The 16,893-nt window shown below is 35.5% G+C and overlaps 1 protein-coding gene across 1 annotated transcript in view; it reads right to left on the reverse strand.

Annotated features, from left to right (window-relative positions):
* The window catches only part of LOC113508587 (arf-GAP with Rho-GAP domain, ANK repeat and PH domain-containing protein 2), a gene marked incomplete in the record, with an annotated part of 57,463 nt that overhangs the window by 9,813 nt on the left and 30,757 nt on the right, over positions 1-16,893 (reverse strand). The window contains 1 exon segment of the mRNA XM_026891714.1: positions 2,889-3,010. Within this exon segment, the coding sequence (XP_026747515.1) occupies positions 2,889-3,010 (122 nt within the window).

Raw genomic sequence — 16,893 nt, forward strand, 5'->3', positions numbered from 1 at the left:
CCTTAGAACAACAAATGTATTTTTTTTTTCATTTGGCCTTTAATATGTATAATTAAGTACAATATTCTTATGATTAATGAATAATTATATAAATATGTATATTAACAATTCAATTGAAACGCATTTTGAAAGACTCCAACGTTGGTGCGACTAACTTTTCCAGTGACAAAAGTCTAAGTTTGTTAATAGCTCATTAACTAACATTTTAATGTACTCGTAATAAGCATCAATTAGTCTTATAAAATTAAAATTCTGTATTTTTAACATGACAATGCATGTACTCCATAGTTAAAAAAAGAAATTGCAATGCCCTAACAGGCAACTAAGTTCCAAGAGCCTACCTAATATTAACAATTTCAAAATTTGTATACCTACACTTAGTTCGCAATAAAGACATGAATTTGAAGTTTTTAAAACATTTGAGTTCTTCTTGTGATGCGAGTTATTCGTATTTTGTAGAAGGAAATAGGTACCTACGTTCAATGTCATAGAGTGCATGTAGTTCTTAAGACTTCTTTAGGATCTACGAACACGATGTTTGTGATTATTACAGAAACGGGACGAGTTCGGGCTCGGTTGGCCTGGATGTTCTTTATTCCATATTGTATTGCTTAAAAACAGTGATTTCGTTATTTTGATGATTCGCATTCCGTTGTTTGGTTGTTTTCATTTATGATGACGATAGAGCTTGACTTCCATAGCACCGAGTAGCCCACGTTTAGGTGTGGATGTAAAATCTGGTACTCAGCTAAATCCGATCAGACCCGAAGTCGAACCTAACGTAGGAGACGAGCCTCATAATATGCCAGAACAGCAATCACCAGCTAGCAGTAAGCAATACTGGTTATCGAATAGGATTCCTTTTTTATATTGGAACATTCGACTGCATACTAGTTCAGGCGGGTTTTAAATGTATAAATTTTATGTAAATCCAATCATGACTGATACTAGTTCTTGGTATCTATCTACACAAGGACCCGCATTCTAATTGAGCGCAAATTAATTAATACTATATCAAATAAAACCAGGCACATAACGAGAAAAAAACGCGGTTTATAGAATCTAAGCAGTTATGAAAATGTTTAAAACTAATTACTAAAGATTTAGAAATTTTGCTTACATTGATTTTATTCAGTGCTTTTTGATTGAAAACATAATTTCAAGTTTTTAAAAGCGATTTATAAGTAATAGACTTTTGTCCAATCCAAGTTTAAACAAACAATATGAATAAGCGCCTCAGAATCTGTGTCATCTTTGCTGGGTGGTAATTTCCGGTTTCACATAATGGGCCACAAATATCGTAATATTCTTTTATTCTAAATATCAACAAAAAGTTTTTTTTACAACATCTCACTTACAAAATTACAAAATATATTTGTAAAAATTGAAATATCGAAAAGGGTACCTCAAAAACGAGTTTTAGAAAGTTTAAATTCGGAATTCAGAGCTTATAGTAGTAACAACTTAGTTTCTTCACAACTTTTCTACTCGATCGGTCAGCTTTGTTTAATAATCCGAAATATTTACAACGTGGTTCGAATCATAATACACCTGATCGCACACCCTTGTTAAGAACATCAGGTTGTACTTACACCATTAAAACAATTGGTTGTTAGGAACTGAAAATGTCTGGTGTTTCATTTTAATTCCCAAGTTCAAACAGTTGAAGAAGTCCGCAAACTTGAATCAAAGTAAAACTTTCCGAGACAGACGCTCTGTTTTTGAGAACCCAGACAAGGTAGTATCGACTCGACTTTCAACTGAATTGAAGCAGCCCTCAATTATAACGACTCGTCTGTTCTCCTAGTAGTGTAAGAATGCGTAAATTTGTTTCTCTATGTACGAGCGCGCCAAGGGGCTGGGGTATGCATTAGACGTTTTTGACACATCTTTAGAAAATTTGATTGAATATGACATAATCGGTAATCGGTAATACCGCCATATTAAAAAATATCGCCCGCAAATCATATTTTACAATAGCGCATTGTATAGTGAAAATGACTAGTTCAAGTTTACATTTTTACACAATATTAGGACATTAGCTGTTGCCCCCGACTTCGTCCACGTGGTTTGAAGATATAACTTTATTTTGATAATAAGTTCTTAATTAGTTATCTTGATAAATTTTAATTTTTGAACAAAAGCCCTCGAAGATTAATATTTTTCCCCGTTTTTGCCACATTTTCCATGGTATCTTCGCTCCTATTAGTTGCAGCGTGATGTTATATAGCCTAAAATCGTCCTCGATGAATGGTCTATTGAACACAATAACAATGTTTCAACCTGAGATTAGAGTATAGATTAGGTTTCCATTTCTGGCAATTAAAATTTTAAATTTTTCTGGTGCGTTATTTCATATCGGTCGAAGTTTGATAATGGTATTAAGTTTAATAATGATTCAATACAATTTACAACAAGACATTTTAGAAATCGCAAGTCTATTACATGAGCAGTACGTTTTTTGAAATTTCACGGCCAAGGTTGCTTCTTTGTTGTCCCATATCGCCCTAAAAGTTTCATTCTCCCTTAGCAACGCCTTAAGCTCGGTTACCTACCAGCCTCGAGGTCCGTGTTGCAGCCCTATTAGCTCGTCCGTTGCAGTTCAAAAGCGTACCGTCGAAAGCATGGTTTGCGACCGATAAAAAAAGTTTTTTATATTATTTAGGGCCAGCGTGGTGTCAAGACAGTTTGACATTTAACCAGCTAAAACATACTACCGACACATCTTCTTTCAATCATTTTTTCTTTTTAACAGGCTGTGTTTCTCTTATTCTTCTATAGTTAAAAAAATATGATAGGTCTTTCGATGCATAGAAACAGTTAACTAGTAATGCTTACTAGTACTAAACTACGTATATTTAGATTATTAATAAGTCAGTAAAACTTACCTTAAGTTCTCTCTCGTGCGGGAACCTCAAGTACAGGGTAGCGTGTGGACAGTCCAGCAGTAGGTTGTCGCAGCCGTCTGTCGGGCAAACCGACTTCGTATCTTCGTCGGCCTCCTGAGTCACTAAAAACAAATATTAAATCAATTACATGAAGATGTGCAACATTTGCTGATGTAATGTAGCCGAAACGAAGTGAAGCGGGAACTATTCATAAGGAATTACAAATTAAATAGACTCGATTTAACTTTAATCCATAGTGATATTATAAATGCGAAAGTTACTCTGTCTGTTACGCTTTCACGTCTAAACCACTGAACCGATTTTAATGAAATTTGGTACAGAGATAGAGTTGACCTTGAAAAAGAACATAGGATAGTTTTTATCCCGGACTTTTGAAGAGTTCTCTTGGAAACGCGATATAACCGACATCGACGCGGGCGAAGCCGCGGGCGAAAAGCTAGTTAGGTATAAATAAGAACTAATATTGTACGATGGGGCTGACATATTTAAAAAAAACCCCTAAATAAAAGTAAATAAATCAATTACAATACCGACACACCCAACAAAATTGGTTAACACTTAACCAACTACTTAATAAAATATCGTGAGTGCTGTGCAGCTATTAGAAAAGAAATACTTTAAGAGTTGACTTGATTATATTTAAACATATTAAAGACTGATTCCGGCAAGTCACCGAAATACTGACACTTTGTAAATCTGTTTACTTTGTTATTGGCTTTCGATTTTGATAGTAGGTACGAGGTAACGTCAGTAACAAAAAATGTAAACACTGTCAGCTTTTCAAACGTTTATTCAACAATATTCAATGACTTAATATGGGAACTTGGAAACAACATACTCGCGACACAGATAATTGACAAAAAAGGTGATGAACATCAATATTGTCAATTTTAATAATCCTCTTCGGCTGTTTATAAATTTGTTTTTATTTAGCAACTTTACCACTTGTTGAAATAGCAAAGACTGCACGGATAGCCGAGTGGTTGAGGTCATCACGCCAAACCTACTTTACTCGACGTGTCGTGGGTTCGTTCCCCGCGTCGGACAAGCATTTGTGCGATCCACGAAAGCTTGTCCTGAGTCTGGGTGTCTTTGTGCATGAGAATTGTATGTTTGTGAAACCCCCCGCGACACAAGGATTAAATTCCTTAGTACGGGAGTCGTTTTTATAAAATAAAAAATAAATATATTAGGCTTTACAATAAAACACTAATTGTCACAGTTTTTCTATTTTTCCGATCTAAATTATTTTTGAAACATTAAGGAAATTATTCCTATCAACGCTTGAACCATTTTGAATTCAAATTGAACTTGTAATCCAAATATTTCTACACTATTATTTTAATGGCATACGAGTTAGGGCGCATTTAGACCAGGTGAGGAATATAGTGCAAGTTCCGATACATAGCCAGCGATGATATTTTTCAATAAACAAACAAACGATGTTTCTAAAACTTTTACCGTCTAAAAATAAAAGGTCAAGTGCGAGTCAGATTCGCGCAACTGAAGGTCCCTACGAGAAGGCTAAAGAAAAGCGCAGTTGTTTTTGTCACCCAGCAAACATAAGACCGTAACAATCCTCGTTTGACGTCGATGTTGTTTATAAAGCACGAACAGACATACATTAACTTTGAAAGTTTCAACTGCTTAGCTATCGCGGTACGTTACCGCGTGGTGGCGGCGGACAGATGGATATACTGGGAGACACTGTTGCCTCAGTAAAAGGATTCCGTTTTAACGTTCGGAACAATGCGCTTCATTAAAATTACTTTTTGTTTCGATAAGTCTTTCACCTGTCTTTTCCAATCATTCGAGCCTTTTCTATCAACGTTGAGGATTGCCAGAAATAAAATAATGTCCTTTGGCTAGGGGGCCAAAGATGTCGCAGCGAGCATGCGACCCCGTGACTGGCTAAATCATTAGAAGGGGTGTTTTTAGTCGGTGAAAGTTCGATACATCCCCACGCCGGCTGTGCCCTTGACGTGGGTTGAAGTCATTAGCGTTTCACCCAGGAGAACAAAATGAAATAAGGGGGCCAAAGCTGCGCGGCTATGTATCTATGTATTGCGACTCGCACAACATTTTTGGCACTACCTAAACGAGCCTTTGGTTATACCTACATACTATCTATAGTTCCAAAACTAATATCAAGACCGCAATCATCGGATTGAAACTAATTAGTTTAGTGGCAATTAATTAGATGCGTTTACAACCTAATTGTTTGATATGACCGCTTATTATAACATTAATAGAGATTAATACAAATATGGACCTGGATTTCATAAATTATGCAGCTTTAATCCAATAGGTTAGGCACTTAATTGATGGAAAAGAATATCTTGGAACTCAAATCAATTAAATGATCAATCAAGAAAAAGGTTTGACGTGTTCAAGCTGTGATATGTCCTAAGACATCAATGAAATGTTTAGGGCCAATTTTTGACCAAATAATAGTTATGGTGAGGCGACCACCTTAAAATACTTTTTGTTACTTTCATAAGGTGTACAAAATTCTACATTATTATGATTTCTCTCGTAGTCAGTCAGTCAGCGTTTGCATGGAAAGCGTAAAAAATAGTCGTATCATTAGCCTTTTCAATTATCAGTGTTTGTCAACCATATCATGCATACACTAGCTGTTGCCCACAAGCTCGTTCTCTACAAATCGACCCCACGGAAATATAAAATCGGGATAAAAACTATTCTATATGTTAATCCTGGTTATAAACTTTCACTGGACCAAGTTTCGTCTTAATCCGTTTAGTAGTTGTTGCGTAATATGTACAACAAAAATAATTAGCATTCATAATATTAGTAGGATAAATGAAAACGTTTGAATCGCTCTATTGAATAAAAAATCGCGTCAGAATCTGTTGTCCAGTTTTTGCAATTAAACATATAAGTATAGGGACAAACAGCGGTAGCGTCTTTGTATGTAGTGATGGCACACACTAGGCTGAAACGGCCCGGACAGATATTCGTCCCACAATCCACTTAAATTAATTGCATTTGAAATTACATGTACACTAGCTGAAGGCTACAGTGCTTCCTTATGAGTAAGACTTAAGGCTCACCAAAGTTAGTTGAGGACCAGTCCAAGCCAGCCATTTTGACCGTTCAAGCAAAACTTTGAAAGTACATTTATTTGTACACAAGCTAGAGCTGCGTCAAAGTTTCGAAGTAAATGAGAAATCAAGCCGGACTCGATATTAAATTGTGTCTAGTCTTCGTAGGACTCCTTTGGAAACCCAAGAATTTTGAGAGTCCGTTTCTGTTATAGAGTGCAATTAATTAAACAAGCCAACTTTTTCGAAATACGACAGTCCTCGTCTACTTTGTCTATGATCTGACTTTTACAATGTTTTGTATTCGAAAGGTGCACTACATATTGACAGAGATGTGCTTAGAAATACGATTGAAACCGGATCGATTTGGTGAAGTAGTATTGTCAGCTTAGTTTGAAAGTCTGATCGGCAGATTTGACACAAAAGGTTCGGAAAAGCTTTTTCAATCATAAGTGTCAAAGACAATCAAGGATGTGTGTGAGCGCCGGCGGGTTTGAAAGGCGGTTGTGCTTAACAAACTCAATATCCTAAACTAATTGGTCTGCGCTAAGTTTCAGTTAGACTACGCATGCACAGTAAAATTAAATGTTTTCTGTCATAGTGTGTCCATTCTTTTCTGAAAAAGTTTTGCAACAAATACTCGCTTTTGTCAACATTTTTGCATTTATCTGGAGATCCGTATTCGTAAAATGACATTCTAGGTACATTTTGCGAGTGTAAACATTAGAAACAAAAAACAATTACAACAATGTTAGGTTAATATAGAGAAACATTTCAACCATATTTATTACCAAAATTGGCTCAATACCGTAAAAACGACTACTAAGTTATTATACTAATTTTCGGCGATTAATTGACGAGGCGTTAAAGACGAACTTATTTAAAAAAAAAAAACAAATAAATAGGTACCATAACAATAACATTATCGATCGTAGTCATTCGAATTAATATTAAAATTGTATAGCTTTATATGTATTAACAGAAACCTGTATTTTATAAAAATACATGTATTGTAGTTTATTTTATTTCTTTCAAGTAAGGTAAAATAAATTAAACAACCGATAAGTTTTTTAATTAGCCCAGCAATGCCTGAAACGAAACGTGAGGGTACACGCATAGGAATAATTGAGCTGCCACAAAATCAGGAAGCACAATAAAACAGAACCCAATTTTTGCATTTGTGAATGCTAAAAACTGGCATTCGTTCCACCACTGATATCGATCGCGTGAAGCCAGAACAGACAAGTTTCATATACTTACATATAATAAAACATACAACCATTCTCGACGCAATAACGCATTACTGGTTGACGGTGTTCTGGCGTTACGGGACGCTTGATGGGACGCCGGAATGTTCCGTTAGATATGATAGGTACGTATGACTTAGTTAAGGTTTCACATCAGTCTCGGTCGGTAAAAGGCCGGCAACAATCTCGTCAAATATAAGGACGTTGAACAAATTTGTTTCATAGCGTCACTTTGATACTTTCACTCGGTTGGGACCGAACCTGCACTTAGTGCATTCTACACATAGAAGCACAAGGCCATTACAAAATTTGAGTGGTTATAAGATAAAGAACAATTTGAAATTATGTGGTTAAATTTTATATATTCACATTATCTATACATATAATAAATCTGTAGAAAAGTAATTTTTGTACATTGAAGAAATTGAAAAAAAAAATAGCCAGCGTGTGAAAAGATAAGTAACAGAACCCATTTCCATCATTTTTGAAATTTTTGTCTGTTTGTCTGTTTATCTGTTTGTTTGTGCGCGCATCACGTAAAATCTACGAATTCAATGCAGACAATGTTTATATACAAAAATTATACGCAACTTGAGGTATAACTTAGTTTTTATTTCATCGAAATCGGTTCACTCTATCAAAAGATATGATTAATTTAGTGAGTTCAAGAAGTAAAATATTACGTTACGCAGTTCAGTATAGTACTTGCAACGACATCTTAAGACTAAAAATAGAACTAATGTTGATAGTTGAAATCCAAATCCGATAGATGGCGTTGTGCAAATGACGTCATTTTCTGAATCGCGGTGTTAAGAGATTCCGCGCGAGAATCACGTCGACCGTGTTTACTTGAAAAATTAGGTTTCGTTTGGTGTCTTAAAAGTTCTGGAGTGTGTCGTAAAAGGTCTTAGGTTGCTTGGAAGATAATCGTTGTTCTAAATTGGTCGAAATATAAGTATTGGCTGTTTGGTTTCGTTTGGTCATTGGTTTGAAGTAGGAAAGTAGTATTTTATTTACTTCGTAGTTTGTATCTAATAGTGCCAATCGTTTTACAGTAACTTAGCCAATTCGTTGAGTCACGACCACGAACAGACGATTCGTTGTCATACTTAAGGCGCGTACGCACGTACAAACACGAACATAGCGAACACAAACACCAGACCCGAACATTTGGTTCGTACGAATGGACGGCATATTCGAACACGAACGCAAACATAGTTCGAGTCGAGTTCGCGAACAACAGTCGTGAACTCTATCTTAGTAGCCATGACGGCGCCGTTGGAAGTGGTCGATTGTGAAGTAGCGGAGAATTTTTTGATGTTCGCAGTGATTCACGAAATGTTGTTTCCTAAAGCGGATCCTAGATGGATCCGCACTGCGATAACGGGCCCGCACCCCGCCCAGATCTAGGTATACGAACAGTTTTGTTGCGTAACATTTATTAAAGCTCTTCGAACACCGTCCATCAGAACACACTACAAGGATCGCCGCGAACATGTTTGACGAACAGAGTGTTCGATGTTCGATAGTGGTACGCACGTGCGAACCAAGTTGTTGCGTATCATGTAACTCAACAAATTTGTTCGTACGTGCATACTCGGCTTTAGACTGTTCGACGCACCGTTCTTTTACGTTTGTAGGCTATTCGGTCATAAGTGTTGTTGGTTTTTTTATTGCTTAAATTTTCCTTGAAAATGCCTCAAAGAAAAAAACTAACCTTTCGCTGCATAGCCGAAATGCGAAAAGGATGAGACTTAGTAGGTCTCAGGAATCGGAAGAAGATCGTGAAGCACGGTTATCTGCTAACCGAGAGCACATCGCTCTTTCACGTGAATCTGAAACGTTCACCGAAAGGGAGTCACGTTAAAGTTCACAAAGAACACGGACCGCAACTTGGTGGTCTCAAGAGAGCATCGAGACGCAAACGACGTTGTTTTGTTCTCAACAACCACGCGAACGAAGTCGCGGGCACAGCTAGTTTATAATAAAGCTGCTCAACATTCATTTGTTATATTGAATTTCTATTTAATTTATTAATCACTCCTCAATTTATTTAAATAGCATAATTATTTATTTGACATGTTCAGCGTTAAACATTGTGAACTTAACGTTATTAACGTAAATTGAAAGTGAAATATTATAATTATAACTGTCGAGCATTATTTGTGCTGTAAAACGTTATTTTACTTCAACATAGAACATGTATATTTGGTAGCTCTATTTTGGAATTAACGAGTAACTTTGATTTGAATGACCGAAGTGCTTCGTTTAGTTATATTATTTTGGCACACATACCGAAACCACATGATACTTTTTCTGTTTTAATTGCAATAATTATAATAATGTCGTTATTAGTTACAAAATAATAAATATAGGCGGTTTTAACCCTTTCAGTGCTGTCCAATCCTGCTGTGAGTCTAGTCTTAGCACAGTGATTTTATTTTAAAGATTGCAAGGATAGTTTCACATGCCATCAAAAAAAAATGGTAAATTTAAATGATACAGATTTTAAATTAAGGCCTACATTAAAAAAAGAGCAAAAGCTTTATGTTAATGTTCAATAACACAGATACTTTCCATAGTTTCGATAACCTAGTTCAATAAATGTCATGTAACATGGAGCAGAATATAATAAAAACTCGGATGCAGGGCATAAAAGAAAATAATAACATGTTCAAGGTAGTGTTAGGATCGTTATACACGAGACAACGCAAGTGGCTTACTCGGCCACTTTAGTTGCCATCAACGAAGCGTATCTTTTACGTAGTTGTATGGCCGTGTGATCGCTTGAGACTGATATCGTCGGATGTCGAAGGCTTTAGTTGCCTCGTGCTCGGAGGCCCGCGTTCTCCCGTCACATCTGCTGAAGCTTCTGTGGTGCATGAAAGGAAAATTGGTAGTCTATTACAGGTAACTTTCTGAGTACTGAGAAAAGATATAAAGTGAATACGTATTCACTTTATCTTTCAATTATCTATGAATTCTTATCAAATATACATAAACGTTTATGTATGCGTATAGAAGGGAAGAGAAAAAGTATTTTGTAAAGGATGTGATGTGGGGAAATATATGTAATACGAGTATATCAGATTGGAGATCTGAAGAATTATTTGAGCAAAATTTTCGATTAATTAATAAAGTGCAGGTTCCATGAATACAATATTTTGTCAGAGTGTTAATAACGTATGTGATGTCATCACTTCTGCGACACGAGGATTGAGTAAATCACGGTTCGGGAGTAATATTTTTAAAATACTTGCTGTTCGCGCGACTTCGTTCGCGTGGTTATAAAGAGATGAGGCAAGATTAAAAAAAAGGTTAAATAGTTCTGGAGTTTACAAAAAATAGCAATAAATTGAAGTCACCTACCGGCGCGGCGGCGTCGCTACATTGACGACTTTGCTGCGCTGTTGTGTTAAATCAAATTATGTAAAGGGTCACTTTGATCAAAATTGAATACTTGTAACGACAAACGTATTTCTTTCTATAAAAAACACAATACTTGAATAAAAAGCTTAACGCATTCAAGTAAACAAACAAACTATTCAGCTGGTTGTCAGATTACAAAGCAAGATCAGTTGCACAAAGAATTCGCGCTTGTAAAAACGTAAGTATTACGAGTATATTAATAGCGAATAAAACCGGATTCTACAGCAAACCAAATAAGCAAGTGGGGAGGCATACTAACAGTAGATCAGATAATATAGGGCAGGAGTATTATGTTAATAAACGTGATCTCAGGCATGACCTCAGGACTGTCTGACCGAACCGGTTGCGTTCAATAAAACGAATTTACTGCCAGTCCTTAGCAACATTAATGATTCCCAAAGGGTCACTTACAAAACCGTTACGATTAAGTGTAAGTGTTTTATCTCAAACTCAATGTAGTATTTTTGTTATGGTTGTGTACTCAATAGTCAAGACGCTGGGTCAGAACCAGTATGGTAATGTAACTTTAAGTACTGTGTGATCCAACATCTCATTTTAACAAATCTTTGATGCTTTATCTGCTATATAAAAATTAAGTTGTTTGTCTACTTTTTCTGCTCGTGAATCTTTTAATGGGAGATCAGTGAAGAGTTGGGATACAACATTAATGTCAAAAGCATTTACTGAAGTGAAGAATGGCTCAAAGGAATTTTATTATAGAAAAGAAAACGCTGAGGAGAGGAGCATTGTGCGTCGGCTTGCTTGTTCGATGGAAGTTTTAAATATCTTACCTTTCAATCAATTAGTCAATAATAAAATTCAGAATGGCTGGTTAAAAATACAAGCGTTAAGAATAAAAACGACATACAAGAAAGCTTAGCCACAGTTGAAATCGATGATTTCGGATTGCGAAGTATGTACATATAAAAAATAACTACGGGTTGCACTCCGGGAGTGCCGGCAGAAGTGAAAACTTCAATATTTCTATATGTTTTATATTTTATTATAATTATAAAAGTTTTATCATTTATGTGGTAGAATTCAGAATTTATTTATATCGCTATCGATGCAGTATTGCTCTAAATAAGTTTTTATCTTACGTTTTTTCGATCAGCATCACTAGACCCGGATGCGAGTTTAGATGTTTTCACCCATACAAAAAAGTGTTCAGCGCCGCTAAAGAAGTTTCCACTTTAAAATTTATTCTAATCCCTATCATATTCCCAGAGAATAGAGTTGATGATAAGTATCACCAGTGTCCTTCAATAATTAAACACAATTATCTCGTACATTACGAAGCGAGCATACGAGCGAACTGTGTGTACTGTCAGCAACAGAAATTCATAATCATAATTAGTAGGTCAAAAACTTTGTTTTAAAGTAATATTATTTATCGTGTTGTTGAAATGTGACAGCGCATTACACAGTGTAGAGAAGTATCCCTCTTCAGCATTAGCAATAATATTACGGACCTTGAATTTCTGTACAATTGCTCACCATATATTATAGATATCAAAATAGCTGTAACAACTGTAATAGTTTAAGTGTAAACATACTAAGCATCAACTGTTACAAATGACAGAAGAATAGAGGAACTTCGTAAATCAAATTATTACCGACTTATGTTCCTGACTGTACGTGTAATTTTATCATATCCGGACTACCGAAAGTATTTAAGGCCAAGTTAGTTAAGCAAATTGTTCCGCCTAGTCATAACAAGCGCAAATTGTTCGGAACATTAATTAACCTAAGATAGGACACATTGTTCCGTCGAGTTATTCTGATTAGGTCTGTCAACTCACCGAGAAGTATGTTATGGAATCTTCGACGCATGGTAAACTATTGAATTTTGTAAGTGGTAATTGGTGAATATGGAGACCTACATAGGTCTCATAGTATAGGTACAGATTTTAATGTTACAATCTGTACCTATACATATGAGTTGTCTAACCTGTTTTATTTTTAGCGGAGGCGAGGTAGGTTCTTTTATGTTTTTTTATAAAAAGTACAGCCAATTGTTATTTTAGGAAATTAATACCTAATTTACAGACACAAGATACATGAACATCTAAAGCTTTTTCCACCACTATCATTAGGCAGGAAGGTGCTGTAACTTTCGTTCCCGAAGATGGCACAAACAATACATCTCTGGTCTTCCATAAAAGGTTCCATAAGGAAAGACAGAGATGGATGGATGGATATGCAAAACGTAGATGTTAGTATCAGGAGAGGATAAGTGCTTAACAGGTGATTAAATTAATGATCGCGAGATCTTATTACACAATATTCTTTAAACCAAAGGAAACAAGAGACTGCTACGTAGACGACGATGAACGATTACTCACTGACCATATGCACACATAAATACGTATGTAATTAGGGACAATAACTCGTCGTTCTGTTTCAGGGACAGAAATGGATTAATAGTACGTGCGATTTCCCGAGATACTCAAGATGATTTACTATTGTATCGTGATGATTTTATTCCTTAAAAGTACCAAAATTCGAATTATACAATACCTTGCATGGAACATCACTTCTAAAGTGGGGTCATAAATTATGCACGTTTCGAGCTGAGAATGCAACAGTTGGCCAATGCAACGCTTTCTAAGACTAAATGGACCCCCTAAAATCTATTTTTTCTTGGATTTATTCAGGTAGAATACCTACCTAGTACCTAGTAAAGTTAAAAATCGATATAGCCTCGGCTAGACACAGTCCGAGCTCCGAGAGAGCGCCGCGCCGCAGCGTAAACCAAATGGCCGCTATATTGCTTTATGGGCACAATGGGGACTGTGTATAACAATGGTGTGACAAAAGACTTAAGGGATTCTTTGTGGTAAAACCGTGGGCGGTTCTAAGTGGGTGGAGCTAAGTAGGGGTTTGACCTACTTCGCCCCTGATAGGCCAACGAAATAAGTTCACTTGGTGTTTTCTTTATGCCCAAATCCGCCGCGCGATTGTTACCCCAAATATTCACCCCTCGGCGTGCGTCCGACCGTTGCTTTACTACTATTAATATCCTTTATTATTTGCCTTCGGTTGACAAATTGAACAAGGGTTGTTTTGTTGTATAAATACAAATAATAGTAATGAAGCGAGTTGTATAAATCGCTGACGAGAGCGTCTAAATGAAGTGGTGGTGGGAAAACAATTACTCTATTCAAAGTTCTGTCGTCTTTGGTATTCCCCTTCCATGGTATTCATTTACATGAACAATAGCATTATTAGTCACGAAAACAACACAAGATTCTACGTTTTTCTTAGCATATGTTGATTTAATTTGAGTTTATTTTCACACTTGTATGAGATCACGAGTTTTCTTAACTTCTTTCGTTTTCGAATAGCGTAGTTTAATGAGACAAGACGTATCGTTTATGAGAAAATTACGCCAATGTTATTCTGTTTGCTGTTTATATATTTTATGTTTCTAAGAAACCTATTGTTTTAATGAAAATATAAATCCGTCGGATTCATATTCGGTTTGGTATACTATTACTTTGGTCTAATAAGTTGGGACCTCAACTATTAGCAGCAGGATTTAAATTCAATTCAAGTTAAAAATTCACTGGCTGTAGCCCACGACTTTGTCCGCGTTTGTAGTTTAGGAGTCCATTGCTGACAAACAACGTAACACGTAATATTATTTCAAACTAAATATTAACGTCACAAAAACAGGCTTGGCACCGATTTCTTTATCGATGAGAAGGTACCCAGCAGATCCTGATTATTTATTTGATGGACTATATTTCGCTTTTCATTACTACTTAATTTCTTGGAATTGTTTTTTGTATTCTTGTATAAAATATATTATAAAAAGCAGAAATTAACATTTTAATCTTTGAATTAGAGTATTTGACTAGCAAATAATAAGTTTGTCAGATATTCAAAAAATGTTGAAGACCTTTCTTCTGTTATCGATTAAATTGGGTGACGCAGTACCTAAACATGACGTCACTTGGTATTTTTTATGATTTTACAGTATCCCCAAACCCCACTAATATTATAAATGCGAAAGTAACTCTGTCTGTCTGTTACGCTTTCACGTCTAAACCACTGAAATTTGTTACAGAGATAGAGTTGATCTTGAGAAAGAATTTAACATAGGATAGTTTTTATAGTCTTTTGAAGAGTTCTCTTGGAAACGCGATGTAACCGACCTCGACGCGGGCGAAAAGCTAGTTTACAATATTGGTTTGGATTAATTAAAACTTTTTTTAAATCTCTATAGATAAAATCAATGTGACGAACTTGATACCTCCATTATGCTTTTCTATCATCTATTGTTATATGCTTAAAAGAGTTTTTTTTTAATTAACTTGTCAGAATAAATTTAATCAAATACCCATAATTGCAATTTTTAATTTATTTTTCACTAAACAATAAGAACTAATAAAAACGATCCAACAAAAAAGTTGAATTAAAACTACTTTCATTTTATCGCGGTTTAATTTAAGATTTTAGTTCCCGACGTTTTGACACCTTTGCATCATGGTCACGGACACAACCAAAATCCGTAAAAGTAGTTTTATTTCAATGTCTAACATTGGCGTAATCCTATGAAACCGCTGTATATCAATAAATTCTATAATCCTACATACTCTTAAAAACTAGTAAAACTTTTAAACACGAACATCGTATCGTGAATAGTTCCGGCGGGACACGAACCCCTCGCTTTCGATGTCGAGTAACCGACAAATCGGTAACATTGACCTAATTGCTCCGATATTTGTAAAACGCGAGGTCAATCCGACGTAAGGGCGAGGCAAGGTTCAAGGACATCCGACGCCGAGAGGGAATACTTTGATCTCTTAAGAAGAGGTTAAGGAGGTCGTTCACCTCGGGGCTTATTGTGTTCGGTCATCGCTTCGTCGCTATTTTGGTAACTATAGTAATAATTGTTTTCCTTTGAAGATATTATTTCCGGCACGCGAAAATTGTATTATGTTTCCTCTACAGGATATAATAGGGATGATAACAAAAAGTAAAAATCCAAGTAGTGACACACATTTTCTTCGTTTCACTGGAGAACTAAAACGGCTTCATAGTTGAGGATAATTCGAAAGGCATTTTTCGCAAAATGCGTACGTTAAACGTAAGCGTAAGTTTAATTCACCATAATTTCATCAATTTATGTTTGAGGGAACAATATACGTATCCATTATTAACCATAAAACTACAAGAGGGATTTTGAAAAATATAATATAGTTCAGTACGTAATAAAATAAAATGTAAAATGATATGCTCAACGTAATCCTAAAAGCTAACTAATGGGCTTATAAATGTAGCGCGAGCGAAACGAGGAGTACATTACAAGTGCGGTTACTCATTGTAAATTGCCAGTAAAATACTTGTTATTTTATTGGAAAATATGATTAATATATAATCTGATCCGGGAATTAATTAGCTCGTCGAGTAAGTGGGATTACGTTTATTGATTTATAAAAAAATACATATTTAATAGGGAAATATTGTTTGGTTTGTTGTTGGGCAGTAAAATATTTTTTTTTAATCATTTTATCAGGAAAATTTAATCGGTATTTTTTCGGACAATGTTGTTTTTTTTCCTTCAACCGTAGCAATATCGGTATCATATGAAAGCTGCCAAAAATACCCTTACTAATGAAATATGCCTATTGTATGTAGATATATAACAACTTAGGAACTTGTTCTTATATTCTGCTTCCTACTTCCATATCGATGGCAAAACCTCCTCATCAAGCTATAATATGAAGTTGTAAAATCCTGAGTAAGTGGCCCTCGTCGAGAGTCAAAATGAAATGCGAATTTTAACAATCGTTTACGTTAGAAGATTTATTTTCTTTTTTTAAGCGCCAACGAGAAACCAGTGTTGTTATCAGTTTGATGTGTCTGTCTATCTGTAGAATTACATTGTATCAATGGTGAATGGTGTGCGAGTTTTTTTAAGACATGTTTGATAAGACTATAAGACGCTTAAAGTTGCAAGAGTTAAAAAACTCGACTACAAAAAAACTCGATTGGAGAATCAAAGGAAACCCACTGAAATCGACTTTGCCATTAAAAATGTAGCATGATGCCGTTTCGATATGGAGTTCAATCACATCTAGGAATATTCCTAGACAGCTCTTAGTATAAAAGGAATTCAGTCTAAGAAAATCAATTACGAAAACCCACACACACCGGTTTTCTACCTGAACAGGTACATTTCATATTTATTTGTAGATAGGTATAAAGGTTCATTATTACTGACTTACGTTTGTT

The sequence above is a fragment of the Trichoplusia ni genome, chromosome 1 (assembly GCF_003590095.1).
Source record: "Trichoplusia ni isolate ovarian cell line Hi5 chromosome 1, tn1, whole genome shotgun sequence".
In the NCBI taxonomy this organism is placed as follows: Eukaryota; Metazoa; Arthropoda; class Insecta; order Lepidoptera; family Noctuidae; genus Trichoplusia; species Trichoplusia ni.